General features: G+C 44.9%; 1 protein-coding gene across 2 annotated transcripts in view; it reads right to left on the minus strand.

Annotated features, from left to right (window-relative positions):
- The window catches only part of tafa4b (TAFA chemokine like family member 4b), a 36749-nt gene extending 22979 nt beyond the window's left edge, over window positions 1-13770 (minus strand). The window contains exons 1-2 of one of the 2 annotated variants that reach the window (XM_034586512.1): window positions 13254-13770; window positions 26-195 (exon numbers count right to left, since the gene is read on the minus strand). In XM_034586512.1, coding sequence (XP_034442403.1) covers window positions 26-107 — 82 coding nt within the window. In that variant the 5' untranslated portion in view covers window positions 108-195; window positions 13254-13770. Of the gene's footprint in view, window positions 1-25; window positions 196-13253 lie in introns of those variants that run through there. The other variant, XM_034586511.1, reaches the window with a different exon arrangement.
- Window positions 13771-16312: the final 2542 nt, after the last annotated feature.

Below are 16312 nucleotides of genomic sequence, written 5' to 3' on the forward strand. Positions count from 1 at the left end.
TGTGTGTCACAGGACGTCATCTCACCTGTTGGTCGTCTCAGTCTCTTTTGATCTCTCTTCCTCTGAGTAGCTCCTCTATGGACAGGGAGTACAGGCCATGGCTGCATTCACCCACACCTCAGCTCTGTGTCGCCCTCTGCTCTTCCTCGTCTTACTCCTGTTTCTCCTCTTCCTCCTCTCAAACAGAAGAAGCCCCTATAGAGAGAGGACGTACAAAGATATGCAGTCAGAGAGGTCGGTCTGCCCAGGGGTTTTCTCAATGGCCTCAAATGGTCTTGTATGAAGGTCTGACACACACACACACACACACACACACACACACACACACACACACACACACACACACACACACACACACACACACACACACACACACAAGTAGAGGTGTGAAGGCCTAGATTCAGTCAGATCCATTGTTTACTATAGGTTCACCTACGTCCCCGGCTGAATGTGATCCCCAATCAAGTCATCACACACAGCTCTCTCCCTCTTTCTCTCTCCAGCATACACACACTCACACATTCACACTTCATCGGAGGCTGTCATGTACAAACACACACACAGATGGACACATTAAAACAGTCTATTTAAAACAGTAAAACTTAAATTGATTCATGAATGGGTTTACATGAGAGAAACCTGCATAATAACCATGAGATGATCAAACAAGCTATAAACACAAGTTGATGCTCTCCACACACACACACACACACACACACACACACACACACACACACACACACACACACACACACTCACAGTACATTTGCACAGTGTTTGCAAGGTAAACTCAAACAGTGTCAGAGGAAAGTAGGAGAGACTCCCCCTAATTACAGCTGAGTGACAGCTCCTGATTAATGTGCACTTCTACACACTCACACACACACTGGCGCGCTCAGGGTAAACAGCCACCCTGCCGCTGGCGTGTTTTAACACACCTCTCTTTACAAAGGGACTCACTCTGCAATCTAAATGAAAGACAACAGATTCACATTAATAACAAAATGTTCTCTCCTCCTCGAACTTTCATTATTCATCATGACTCATTGAAATGCAGCTCAGTCTGCTGAAATGCTCATAAACTTCCAGGCGAAGGTGTCAGCTCCCACCAAGTCTCACAGGTCCTCAGGCCTAGCAGTGTAGTGCCACTGCCCCCTAGTGGAGAATAGACCGACAGCCACAAATCAGCCAAAGGTCTAGTATATAAAAGAATGTTAGTTGTACAGAAGTAAGGAACTAGACAAGCGGTGAAAGTGAGAGAGAACTGTTTGTGACAACAAAGATAAATCATCTGTCGACAACAAGGAGTGTCACTCAGGTCAGGAAGACCAACAAGGGATCATATAGAAGGCAAAAGAGAAAGTGAGACAAGGTGAGAGCAGAAAAATAAAAAATAAACGAAGATATTAGGTTTTAAATTAAACTAGATGATATATAATGTTTGCAGAAGGAATGTGTCTGCAGAGGAAGTAGAATGCAAATGTAGAAACAACATCAGTGCCATCCTGTACAGTATTTGTGTATTTTAGATTAGCATTTTGTGTGTTTATTTGTTTGCGTGTGTGTGTGCGTGTGTGTGCGTGTGTGTGTGTGTGTGTGTGTGTGTGTGTGTGTGTGTGTGTGTGTGTGTCTGAGTTTTTGTGATTGTGTGTGTGTGTGTCTCAGTACAGTATGTGAAAGTATGCAACATGCGTGTGGTCGTGCGTCCGTGTGTGTGTGTAGTGTTTAGGCATGCTGCATAGCAGCAGTAGCCCATTTCTTATTCTCTTTTTAAAGGCTGGGCCATGGCATGCATTTTTATCAGCTTTGTTCTCTAATACACTCATTTAAAGGGCACGATAGTTCGTGCGTGTGTGTGCGTGTGTGTGTATGTGTATCTGGTCTCCAGATACAGCTCACTCTTGTTGGGTCTTCATGGACAAAAACGTCCCATCAGTCACAACAATGATGTCACCTCTACTAGTTGTCACACATATACACAAATTGTGGCCTTATAATAGAGTAAGAATAACTAAAAAAACCAAAAAACAATCCGTGCTTACGCTCATAAAAACACATCCTAATACATTTTCTTATAAAACATTCAAGTCCCTGGGGAGGTAGAAGGAAGCAGAGGTGTGTGTGTGTGTGTGTGTGTGTGTGTGTGTGTGTGTGTGTGTGTGTGTGTGTGTGTGTGTGTGTGTGTGTGTGTGTGTGTGTGTGTGTGTATGTGTGTGTGTGTGAGGGGCTCAGCTGGTCATCACATCTGTGAGAAGTTGTTGGATTTAGCAGCAGACCGCACACACACACACACAAACACTCTCAAACAAACAGTGCAAAGACATGCTCAAGATTATTTGAGAACATCAAGTCTCGCTCTTTCTAAAATTATCCTTCCTTCTTCATCACCCTTTCCACTTCCTCTCTCTCTCTCTCTCTCTCTCTCTCTCTCTCTCTCTCTCTCTCTCTCCCTCTGAGTCTCTGAGGGTTGAAGGGCTGATTTGTGTCATTTCTCGCAGTAATCACACAGGAGTGACATGGGGGCTCATTGACATGCAATGAGATCAGCCCACCTCGGCCACAAATATATCTTTGTGCCCTGCATCTTAACAGCATCATCTGCCAGCGCTCTGCGAGCACACACGCACAATCCCCGACGCAACAAATGCACACACCTCATCTGCAAACAGAGCGACCTCATCTGCCACATCAGGAAAACATACGTGACACACGTCAAAATATAAAACAAGACACTTTCTGCATGATGTGCACGTTACTGGCTCTGCGCTGTTTGTCAGTCAGAGAGATTATATCAGTTGTCAGGGCAGCACAGGAAGTTCCCGCTCAGCTCCTGCAAAGAATAGAAACTGCATTATTACCTGATAATCTCAGCGTCACCTGTTTAGTATGTGACTGCGTTCTCCCCTGGTCTTTTGTTAAACCCTTTCTTTAAAGGGATGTGTTATCTGTCTGCGGAGTAATTGCATTTTCCAAAGTGCTGTTTATCAGAGCTGATGATAAAAACAGGGAGCAGATATGAATTTGTAAAAGTTGTTTTCAGATTGATTGATTTTGCCTAATTAGCCAATGAGGTATGAAGATGTTGGTCATTTGGTTGATCCATCTGCAACGATTGGCCCAATTTACACCATATTTCTTATCCTGATTGTGACACAGATGAAGTTGGTGACCCTCTATCTGGCACGTGATCAGGTCAAACTTCGACTTGATCATAATTGGTCAGCGACATGATAATTTGAGGATTAATGTCACGGAATCTCTGATACTCATATGTGACACTGGACAAGAACATTTCAGTGACCTACTGAGTTTTATTATAATCCACCTACAGGCGACACGTTTCATGAGATAGCATAAGGAAGGATCATGAAATAACCAAATCAAAACCAGCAGGATGAAATTAACATGGAAATTCACTGAGCACATTTATGTCCACAGCTCTCTTGAAGCACAAAGCTTTTCCTCTTGTGCTTCATTTAGTGCAAACTACAAGTCAAGCTCCATTATCAACACATGATATATTGGCTGATTGCCAGGATCAATAGTGGATTTTATTTATTGAACATTTAATATTTAACAATGTCACTTACTGATGTGGTGAGCTACAGAGTTACATAAAAACAAGTCACTAAGTCGGACATTTTTATTCAGAGCCAGTGTTGTGTCCTGGAATTTTCTCTATGATAAATCTGATTCAGAGGATCATTAACTCAAAATTGTATTATTTGAGTCAGTTAGTTTATTTGAAATACAAAATAAAGCTACATGAATTTCTTGATCCCAGATAGAGGAGCAAAAATGTCAGCGTTGCGTTTGTGGGTTTTGTTTGTTCTCTGGCGTGCATGTGTGAAAAATAGAAAGGCAACGAGATTGAAGACCACACAAGCATCACACCAGTAAATCTCACTATGCTGATTCCCTGTGCCCAGACACAGACCAAGCAGACAGAAAGCATATCAGTGTAAAACAAAGTGCATCTCCCTTAGGCGGAAAGATATTGAAAATGAAAGGAGCAACAGCACAAAGCCCAATGGAATCTCATGTGAAGCGTTTCAGATTTCTGCCGATATGCACAGTATTAACATTCAGTTAGGGTGTGTAATGTTCTGCTTCTATATGTTGGTCTGCCTCCGACTCCAAACCATTAGAGCACACTGCTCCTCGCCATTTCCTCTGGGTCGCTGGGCAGATAGAGCGGGTGTGTGCCCACACACAAATGCACACTCTCACACACGGAGGCTCGCACCAACTTAAATTAACACACCATGTATTCAGAAGCTGAGCCCCTTACATTTTTCTATCCCCTCATGATCTGCCCACTATTTTTCCTGGTTGTTATTTGCTCGTGCTTGTATCCTCTCTCCTTCCATGTGTGTGCATGCCTCTCCCTCTCCCCTCTTTCCTCCCTTCATCAGTGTGCACAATTGTATCTCTGCTTTCTTTTCTCCCACTGTTTTCTGTTTGCTGCGAACAAAGTCAATATAACCCCCCCGACTGCAAGTACTAATCCTATGCCAACAATTTTCTACCGTATACACAAATGTGTATGTGCGCGTGACACATAGTGTGTGATGCTGTGCCAGCATGTGCATGGGAGTTCCTCTGGCTGTGGCTTTATAGGCAGAGGCGGTGAGGAGGAAATCATGGACATACTGCATGTGAGTCAGACACATGACAGACACACACACATTACAGCACACAGCTCTACGTCAACGTGGAATTAGACTTTTCTAAAAACTATGTACAAAGTACGTAAGGGTTGTTTAGAAAGAGTCATGCCGTCCCCTTCCTTTTTTATACAGGCATATGTATTTATGCATACATATACATATAATGCGTATTTGCAAAATGTCTATATGTTTGTATATTTGTATGTATGTGTGCATGTATATATTTGTTATTTTGTTAGTTTTTTTTCACTTATGTTACTTCTCTGCATATTTTGCACGAAATTAATAAATAACTATATGTTGTGAATGTACTGTTTACACACTGTGTGCATATATATATATATATCAATTGTACATAAATTACTTTGTTTTTGTGCAATTTATGTACATACATATGTTATAGGACATTATGCTAATACTTCTTTCTACTTACACACACACTACAATATTCGATACATGGTGGCTTAGTTGTATTAGTTGTTTTGTTTATTATACATTACATTCCATAAATGGGTTATGAACAAATATCTAGGTGTAATCTTGTATGGATTCTTTATGAAAGTGCCCACAGCTGAAATAAATATAATGTGTTCCTGCAGGTAAGCGTACATTTCTAATACTTTATATAGCAGCCTCTTATAGGCTTTTTATAGCTCAGGGACACACAATATAACATTGCACCTGTTAACTGCTGTCCATGTACCCCCACCACAACCCCCCAAACTGGATTGTTACCACCAATACACCAACAAGCAATTAAGTGGAGGATCCTCTGTTTGGTGAAATGTCCATATGGGGGAAAAAAAGAAAGGAAAGACAGTTGAAGTCTGAATTCAGGGCCATTACCTGGCTCTGCTATCGACTGCACAGTTCAGAGAATGGCCCCTGCACTAAGGTACCATTACAGCTCGATTGATCGGCCTGCACTTAAGTCCAAATCCCACCTTGTTGCACAAGCCATCGTCTCAGGATCCGGTGACCACGGGATGCGTGTGTTCGTGTGTGTGTGTGTGTTTGTGGAGCTTGGTGTGTGTGTGTGTGTGTGTGTGTGTGTGTGTGTGTGTGTGTGTGTGTGTGTGTGTGTGTGTGTGTGTGTGTGTGTGTGTGTGTGTGTGTGTGTGTGTGTGTCTGTGTGTGTGCATATGTACAGGAGGCTGTTTCATCTGATTTTGTGTCTCTAGACTGGTGTTTTCTAAAGATGCTCTTTGTCTCATATCTCATGCTCAGCATACATCTCCTTTTCCATGAATCTATCTATCTATCTGCCGTCAGAAATGATCACACGCCCAATGCCTGCATGTCTGAAGTGTCAAAGTAGGCGACCAGTCACCTCTACATCTGGCTTACACATCTGAACACGATAGCAGACTCACGCTCTACTCATCAGTCTTCGTTCACAGTTTACTCAGAACGAAGAAGAGTTTTATAGTCTGGTTTTGCTGAGTGAACCAGTTTGATCAAGAAGTTCCCATGTGCGTCATGTACCAGGCTCTCTGCTACTTGCGGAGACAAAAGACAATCACAGACACTAACACACCAGACTAATAAACATTAGCTCCCTCACACAACAAGTCTGCGACCGCACGACCCAGTCTCTGGTTTCCTCGACGTAGAGCAGAGCAACCCTCATCTGAGTCTCTGACAGACAGGCACCGGCCGAGCCGTAAATCCAGCGCACTCTAATAAAGCAATAAAAGGCTATTAAAAGTCAGGGTCCCTTTGCAGTAGCTGGAAGACAGATGGAGAGGTGGAAACAAAAGGAGACACTGTTAGACGGCTGTATACACCCACACACGCCTTTTTTGCAGGTTTTCTTTCCCTCTTTGCTCAAGACAAACAAAGTATCTGCAATATTGATGCCTTCCTCCTGTTTTTTCACCTCTTCTTTCTTGCTGGTGACAACTTGCTTTTGTAATTTAAAAAAAGAAGTAAACACTGTGATTTAGAACTGTGAATTGTATTCTTTACTGTTCTACTCACTCTGCACACTCTCTCTCTTCCTCCATGCAAGGTATACTGAGTGGTTTCCTGCAACAATGATTTCATAACAAAACTTGTGCATGCAAACACACACGCGGAAACATTCACACACACACAAACACGCACACACACACACTTACATGCACAACTTCGTATGTAAAGTTGCTTTTCACATCCTGTCTATTCTTAAGCACTAATAACAGACTTGTCTACAGATCGCTTTTCCTTTTTCTTTATTTTTTTCTTTCAATGCAAGCATATTTTCTTTGCTCGAATATATATATATATATATATATATATATATTATTTTTTTCTTTCCCAACCAGTCGAAGTGAAGGATCAAAACAAGGACAGGTGTAGAGGAGAGAACAGGTGAATCTGAGCAGAGAGGAGGAGGGAGCACAGCCAGTCCTTGTAATAAAACATAGTTTCAAGCCCAGTCACTGATCCTTGCTCTGTTCTGTACAGAGAATAAAAAACAGAAACAAACGGACAGAAACAAAGTTTGTGTGTGTGTGTGTGTGTGTGTGTGTGTGTGTGTGTGTGTGTGTGTGTGTGTGTGTGTGTGTGTGTGTGTGTGTGTGTGTGTGTGTGTGTGTGTGTGTGTGTGTGTGTGTGTGCACGCGTGCGCCTGGTGTATATGTGGCAGTGTATCGCAAACCTAGACTGGACCCTTCTTCTTCTTTGGCTCCTTGTATCAAATGACGGCCCACAGCCAAAAGAAAAGAAAAAACAGTCCTAGGCCCGGACAGTGACTCTCCAGAGAGCAGCGGCAATTCATTGTGCTTTGTGCCCAAATTATGATTAATGGAAAACAAACAACCTTGATGTGGAGCCTGCCTTGATTTTCTATGAGCTTCGACCTCTGTATAGTTCTAGCTCCTCCTTGTGCCCAGAGAAAAGCTCCGGACAAACACTTATTGAACTCAAACTCGACTGGGCCTCATGTGGTTTTAAATCAAAGGACACACAGGTAAAGAAGCTCACAGAGTCTCCTTTGGCTTTACACCACAAAAACACGTTCTCTATTTTTACATCCAGATACACACAGAGACTCTTACATGCAGACAAACTGACATCTTGATTATATCAGTCTCATCTGCTGCTAATGACCAGCATGCGCGTGATTGTATTATTTACTGTACGTGCCATGCCTGTCAACTGGTCCGCCAAAAGGAGAGGTAGAGCCTGTTACAAGTAGGAAAGAAAAGAAGAAAACGGGATGAAAAGGAAGAAACTTGGAGAAGAAGGAGCTGGAGAGAGAGAGTGATCAGATGGCAGCGTATGGGAAAGAGAGGTCGGCGTAAAATAGTAGTGTCAGAGAGCAAGAGATAGACAAAGATGGAGCGTAGAGAGAGAGAGAGAGAGAGAGAGAGAGAGAGAGAGAGAGAGAGAGAGAGAGAGAGAGAGAGAGAGAGAGAGGAAGCCTGATCAATTGTTCATTTTACAAAGTCACTGAGACGTGTCAGCAGTGTCAATAAGTGAATTAATTTGTCTGTGGGTCTCTGGAGCATGACACCATATCACTCTGCTCCCCTGAGACAAGCAGGGCCTCTCACCCCTCACACCCCAACACACAAACAGCCACGCACACGCACACACACACACACACACACACACTCTTACAAAGCGATTCCACACAAGGATCGTACATGGATCAAATATGAATATGCTGACACAAATACATTTTATAACAAATGTACTCTTGCTTGTTGAGGCAATTTCTCGCCACGCACACAAATGCTTGATTTTATGATTTGGTAGGACTTTGCATTGACTTACACCCATAGATTGACTCTATAATCACTACACTTCTGACCATTATTCCACCAAAAAACGAAATAAAATGGTTTTCTTCATGGGGAGTAACTTCATTTAAAAAACTATTTTCTTGATAGGAATAATTTCACTGAAACGATATGTGTAAATATGTTCAAACCAGCCCCTGGATGAATTTCAGAGAAATCCAGTGAATGCAAAATGACCACACACACACCGTCACTCACATGTGAATCATCCTCAGCCGAGCAGCCATCCCCAAGAGGGGCTATTGTCTGCTGGTGACTGACATCAGTCAGCCACCAAGAGGCCCCTCGCTCACTGGCTGCCTGCTGTTTTCATTACAAAGCCATCACCCCCAGCATGCACACACATAAACTGTGCACAGAGACATACACATTTACACACACTCACTCCTCTGACAGATTCCCCCCAGTCCTGACTGTCCATGCTCCTCTCTGATGAAGCCTCTCTCTCACACATCCATTCAATCTGGCTCTGCGTTCAGCGAAACACCCGCACCGGGCCCTGGCTTCCTCTCTCACCCCCTCTCTATAGCCCACCCTCTATCCGCCCACCATTAGCCCCTCTCTTATGTTCAGCATCCCACAGGGTTAGACCTTCTACCCCCTTTCATAAGGCGCTGTGCTGTTTGAGGGTCACTGTGATGCTCGCCCCAGGCCGCCACAGCACCGCTTCCTTGCCGCAGCGTCACAGTCGACCCATGCTGCAGAGCATGTTGGGAGCTTTTCATAAATCCCACAAACCTACTAACACTCCCACACACTCAACACTGTCGCTCACGGTTACCGGCACATCTGCCAGCTGTCAGAGGGGAGCGAACAGGCGCTCGCTGTCTCTCACACAGACGGACAAACACACACACACACACACACATACACGAATGCATACACACATGAGTGGAAGCAGCAGATTGCATCCAAGGTGATAGATAGAGCACTGTGGCAAGGAACTGTGCCCGTTCAATTACAATCATTACTATCACTTAGGGAGATTTGTCATGGTCAAAGTGAGTCGGAGCTGTGGAGAGAATCACCTTGAGGCCCATGAAGCGGGGATATTTCCAGTGTTCGCAAAATGTTTACGACGTCCTCAAAACTCTTGCCTTATTCAAAATGACTAATATTAAACCTAAATTCATCTCTCCAAAAATCCAAGCAGATGTTTAAGAAATAATCCCTCAGCATTACACAAGTCTTTAAAAGCCCATGAAGAATGAGACATGAGGAAACCATGTGGCAGAATGAGCGGGAATTAAGAGTCTGGATGGTGGAGACCAAGGCCTCTGTCGCTGACTGACAAAGACGAGAGAGCAGTTAAGTACATCCATTGATATTTAGTTATAGAAAAAAGAAAATCTACATTGTTCTAAAAAAAAGTGAATACGATTAAAAATTACATAAATAAAATATTGAGCCTTTTAGGTGCAGCCTGACTAATGCTGGATTTCTGACAGTATTATCGACACTGTCAAGTTTAAAGAAATCTCAGCCGATATGTAATCAATACAAATTAAAGGAAACCATAAGATTGATGGATTGTTATGTGTTTGTATTGATAAAATATCTGCTGAGATATCTTTGAACTTGAAAATATCGACAATGGTTTGAGAAATCCAGTATCGATAATTACAAGTTTACAGATATCTCAGCCGATATCTACCAACACAAATACATTACAATCAATCAATCTTGATGTCACTACCTTAAATTACTTTTTTGTAAAAAATTAATCTTTCCTTTGACATTGGTGACATTCTTTCCTCAAAATAATGTATGTGCACTGCAGGTTATTAATCAGTGATCCCATACACCTACAATAAGCTGATATACGTATATATATATATATATATATATATATATATATCAGCCTAGTCCATTTATAAGCTATTTATAAAACCATGGTTAGTTGGGGTAGAAAAATATGAAGAAAAAATAATCTATTTATTGACTAAATTCAATAATTTATGGGCTCTTGATGCAGATTTAGTCAGAGATAAAATCACTCTGAGCTTCAGTATTCCAACCGGTTATTAATCATTATAGTAACTGAGCACCCATCTCATTCACGGAGTCTCAAATTCCGTGGATGCCCGGGCCACCACACACTATGAGGAAGGTTTCACAAAACTGTCAGAAACATCTGAACTTTACCCTCTCTCACCCTGGGGGTCAAGACCTCTGTCCAATTGTGGTTTTGTGGTTGAGACAAGAGACAGATGCACAGCCTGCATACAATCATTTATCTAAGATCTCTCCTTCCACCATTGGGGTTATGGATCTCCTGTTGGAGAAGAGACATCAGGCCCTGAGTGGATTTCCCCTCAACCTGATTTCATGAGGATGAGTGAAGGTGTTATTGTCCACTGCCTCTGTGTGACGCTAATTCATGCTCTCTGACTCAATACACCCAGAGGCTGCCCGAGATGAAAAGTTGTCCGGGACACTGTCGTTTACAAATGAGAGGCCTCGCTCCATCTTTCTGCCGGTGGCATGAAAAAACACCTCTCTACTTTTCTCCTCCTCTCAGTTGGGAAGTAGTCATTCATCACAGTCAATCTGTTAATGCCAGTGTGTGTGTGTGTGTGTGTGTGTGTGTGTGTGTGTGTGTGTGTGTGTGTGTGTGTGTGTGTGTGTGTGTGTGTGTGTGTGTGTGTGTGTGTGTGTGTGTGTGTGTGTGTGTGTGTGTGTGAGGTGATCTCCAATCTGTCACACTGCAGTCACCTCTCAAGTCATACATGCCTGATTCATCTAGCATATCACAGAGTGCGCCTTTTATACATGAACTGTTTTCTCTCCTTTACACACATGAACAAGCTGGAACAAGCACATGGATACAAAAGATTCCATTGTGTAAAGTGTCTTTATATTACTCACACACACATACAAGCCTCTTTCCTTGCCTCATCTCTCACAAATATTTGTTCTGTCTCTCCAGCTCATTTCTCTCGCCTCCCTCGCTCTCCTCGCTGCCGCCCGTCGCCTCTCTGCTTGGACATGTCCTCATGCACAATCACAAATGCACACAATCCATCCCCCCCTCGTTCCCAGCCAGTCATCCTGAACAGCTCTCTGTGGGATAAGGAGATCGGAGGCTGTTGAAACATGTAGAGCCGAATGGCCCTCTGAGGATAGTGTCAGTCCCACGGCTGAGAGCTGCTCAGAGGTGGACAGGGGGGGGGGGGGAGAGGAAGGGTCCAGATGAGAGAGAAGCCTGGAATGAGGAGTAATTGCCAAGTGTGTGTGTGTGTGTGTGTGTGTGTGTGTGTGTGTGTGTGTGTGTGTGTGTGTGTGTGTGTGTGTGTGTGAAGGAAGGGTGGGTGTGAGGGGATGGAAAAGGGTGACAAAGACAGAGGAGAGGCCATCTACTGCAGACAGGAGAAGCAGCACAGCCAGGCGTGTGCCACCCTCATACAGGTGTGTGTGTGTGTGTGTGTGTGTGTGTGTGTGTGTGTGTGTGTGTGTGTGTGTGTGTGTGTGTGTGTGTGTGTGTGTGTGTAGGGCGGCTGGGTGACAGGGGGTCAGGTTGGAGAGAGTAATCTCCCCAGGATTAAGAGGGCTGCTCCTGTGTTAATGTGACTGTCAATGAGAATTAAGTCCCTGGACCGATCCTCTCCTCCACCGGCCTCTCCTCTCCTCCCCCCCCCCCCCCCCCCCCTTCTTTCTCCCACTCCTCCTGTCCGCCCTGTCACACTAATGACACCACTTTCTGTGGAGTGCCAGTGCCGCGCGCCGAAAACAATGGGGGAATAATTACACTCTCTCAATACAGTACAAATTGCACAGTCGAGCAGCGGGACGGAGAGAGATATAAGCCAAAAGAGGGAATAGAGGGAGGGAGAGAAAGAGGGGAGCGAAGGAGGGAGGGGTGGAGACAAGGATGACTAACAATTACAACACGATAGGGGTTGGGTCTCATTACTGCGCCCATTAACATGCACCAAGTAATTTTCCCCATCTCACTGTGTGCGTGTGTGTGTGTGTGTGTGTGTGTGTGTGTGTGTGTGTGTGTGTGAGAGAATGGGGGGGGGGGGGGGGGGGGGGGGGGGGGTGGTACGTGCGTATGTGCGTGCGTGTGCGTCCAATAGAGATTGCCAGTAGGTTCTGCAACACACCTCCCTCTGCCTCTGTGCGCAATCTGCTCGGAGAGCCCGGCGGCACCTCATCTCTCTCCCATATGTCTGAGCTCCAGTGCGCTCTCTCCTCTCCTCTCCCTCCTTCCCCCTGTCCCCCAGCCGGTCACGATCCGTGCAGCGCGATTAGAAAAGAGCCCGGTCAGCGGATCGTCCCCGAAAGATCACTCAATAGGTGTTGAGCATCGCCGAGCTGCGACAGGATCGTTTATTCAACCTCACAGTGGCGAAACACTGCATCAACCTCACCTCAATCTCCCCGCGCCACACACACGGTCAGTGATACCGACTCTCGGCGCATCATGTGTGCCATTTTTACGCATGACAATCACGCGCCGCCAGGGAGCCGACTCACCTGGAGATCAGGGAGGTTTTTGTTGGAAACCCGCTTCCCTTTTAAGAAAGCGTCCCCCCCTGCAAAAAAAAGAGGTGTCCGCTGCGCCCTGAGACAAGAACATCAAAGTTGCGTTCAGCTCACCAGGCGTTAAGTGAGTCAGTCAGCCACTCACCTCCTCTTCTCTCCCTGCTGCCGGTGGCCAAATGTTTTAATCTCTACAGAGCAAGTCTCCCCTTGACCTTACACCGGTCTATTGACCGTGCGCCATGGTGAGGCGCATTTAATTAAAAGGGGAAAATATATGAAATTTGAATAAAAACAGACAACATCTTACCCAAATCTATAAACTCGATGGCATGATCACTAGGAATTTTAAAGGATCCAGGTGAGACTTTCCACTTCCAACTTCAACTCCACTGGTTTTGTTTTCCACTAATCTCCAATCCTTTTGAGCCTGATGTCCATGGGTCCTGGAGCCCGCGCACAAACACACCGAGCCAGGGGGGTGAGGATGGTTACAGCCACGCCGGAGGAGAACCAGCCCCATGGAGCCGGCTGAGAGACCAGAGCCCGCGCAGAAGTGGTGATGTGGTCCAGTCTGGCAGCAGGAGCTCCCCGCGTCCCAGCATCTCAAAACCAGAGTGGGGAGAAAGTCACCAAAAAGTGCGTAATTCCCCTGAAAAGACACCACCGACCCGTTGTGTTCGTTTTTTTCTTCTGGCGACCACTCCACACACACAAGTTCATCCACCTGAGCGCGTAAGAGTCGCCGGAGAGATGCTGATGAGAGTGATGGTGTGGTGATGTAGGAGTGATAGTTGCTCTCCCGTCGCTCCTCCCGAGCGGGGATCGATTGGACACAAGAAATGCGAAGCGAGTCTGTCTTCCCCATTCAGAACACGTGCAACAGCGCCCGCCCAGTTCACCAGCTCCCAAAGAACAACCTCCCCCCCCCCCCCCCCCCCCCCCTTCTTACTCCCCCCCTTCCTCACTGATGTCATGTAGTTTACAAGTAGCCTGGATTGTTGGGGTGAAGGGGACGAGGGGCACGGTTGTCTTTTTATTTTTATTTTTACTATTACTCATCTACTTTTAAGGCGTTGGTTCAATTACCGTTCCTAAAAGGTGACACGAACAACAAATCAAACATGTGCAACACATCACTAAGGGACAAACTAATTATCTTTTGTAACAAGAATGGGATCAAGAAAATACAAATGGAAAATTCAGGGTGTACACGCTTGATTTTAGATGCCTGTAGGACTGCAATAAATTGTAAGTTATAAGTAAGATAAACGAGTACAATATCTGAGAAAGTTTTACTGGGTTTGTTACAACTGATATAGAAACTGCGCAAATATGATATAAGTCACCTTGAGTTTTCACTACTTCACTACCATTGTGCGACTAACTGTCATGGTTCTTGACTGACACGTGTGGCCACATTACAGCCCACCTCCTGCACAACCCTTGGTTCTGCGGGTGAAGTGGTCTCAACCTAACCCCCCCATCCCCCCACTCAACGACATGTTAAACAGAATTTAATCACAGTCGCCTCTCCATTACGCACAAGGAGACAGCCTATCAATTATTCCATCCCTTCACTATACACCAGTGCGTTGATGGCGATTGATTGCTTTGCGCTGTATTTGCAGTCGTTAAGACTTAGAGGAGGTCGATGTCTGCTAACGACCCAAGGTGAGAGGTATCCGATACGTTCAGATGTCTTGCCGTGCAGCACTACTGGTGCCATATACGGCGGGCCAGGTGTCATTGGGAGTGGTGTACAGATAGAAAATTAGAATAAAAGAGCCATGCACCAAATGTGATGGCAAAAAAAACACAGAGCAATCCCAAGCATCCACTGTCCCCCACCTCCTCTGACCACTTCTGCTCCCTGTGCATAGAGTGAGAAAAGTGTTGTTATTTTATTTTCAGCCGATTCATCTAAGGCTTGAATCTGTTACAAATCGATCTGTCTGGCTTGGAACTGAGAACAGATTAGACGCTGATGCCGGTTTGCCAGGAGTGAAGCCCTGTAAGTTGCAGGAGTCAGATAAAAACATTAAACTGAAGTTAAGATAAAATAAAAATCCCTGCTTTCAGCACCGCGGACAGAGCCAACCGCGCTGCATATAAATTCAGCACCACGGACAGCTCCGGGCTGTCCTGTCACTGCATGGGCTTTTCTCTGCGTTTACTTTGCTGTCAAGCAGTTAATCCAGTTTTCAGACAGAATAGACAAAAGTGGTTTAACTGTGTGAAGTGGAATTGAGGCGGAAAAGTTGATAAGACATAATATATCCTGTCTGCACTGTCAAGTGGTTGAACCTGTGTGTCACAATGGCAACCAGAGGCCTTTTTAACTTAAAAGTGAGGCAGCTAATGGATTCAAAAGCCCGAACAGCACTTATCTCATCAAGCCTTCCTCACATCGGTCAGACAGTATCAGAGGAAACCACTTCATGTTGCTTTACCACTCCGCTGGACCTAAAAGTGTGAGGTTGAACGGTGTTAAATTTGATTTAACTCCCTATACTTCCCATTGTTTTGACAGAGCAATCCGTTTTCTGAACATGTTTCACAGTAGGCCTATGTATCTGTTTCCCATTTGTAAGCAGAAGTGATATGTTAGGTCGCACAATCGTCCGAATATATAACGGCGCTGAGGGCAAGGTAAGAGCATATAGGCAGAAGGCATCTTGGAGTGTCATGTAACAGCGATGAGGGGGGTTATAAGATCTCCTGTGGGATTATAGATCTCCTGTCCTCACCATTATTTTTCCTGAGCATACGACCTGTATTAAGGCGCAGCAGAGATAAGTTATTTAACGTTTCTAAAGGAAAACACATCATTAATTTTATGGCATGACGAAATAAGGCCACACAGGCGGGGCTGTTGAAGAAGTCTGAGAGGTGAATATCCAGAGAACTCGAAACGGGGCCCAAGGCAGTAAATGTGGGGCCTGTTTGTAGATGATGGGTGAGAGAAAGTGTGCCTGCAGCACCTCTAACTACATGAGCGCACAAACTGCGCCCTGGTGGCCAATGACGCAATAAGGTTAAAGTTACTGAGCGCACAGAGACCACACACACACACAGGAGAGGAGAAAGTTGGGTACTTATGACTTTGTGAATTGTTTTTTGTGGAAAGGTTGGTTGAATTATCGTGTTTTTTTTATTTCTGATCTGTTCTCTTCCACTCTAGTGCTCCGTTTTAGAGACATCCAGCGGCCGAGCTTTGCGCTGAGAAACAGGACTTGGCCATCGATTTGGAGCTGCCATGAAGGTTAATGAGAACAGACATCTTGGTTCCTCTGCTTTTGATCCCCTCCCTGCATGGAGATTCTTCATTTCTTTACGAGGTCACTGGCAGTAACCCGAGCAGGGCCA

Source organism: Hippoglossus hippoglossus, chromosome 5, assembly GCF_009819705.1.
Source record: "Hippoglossus hippoglossus isolate fHipHip1 chromosome 5, fHipHip1.pri, whole genome shotgun sequence".
NCBI lineage: Eukaryota > Metazoa > Chordata > Actinopteri > Pleuronectiformes > Pleuronectidae > Hippoglossus > Hippoglossus hippoglossus.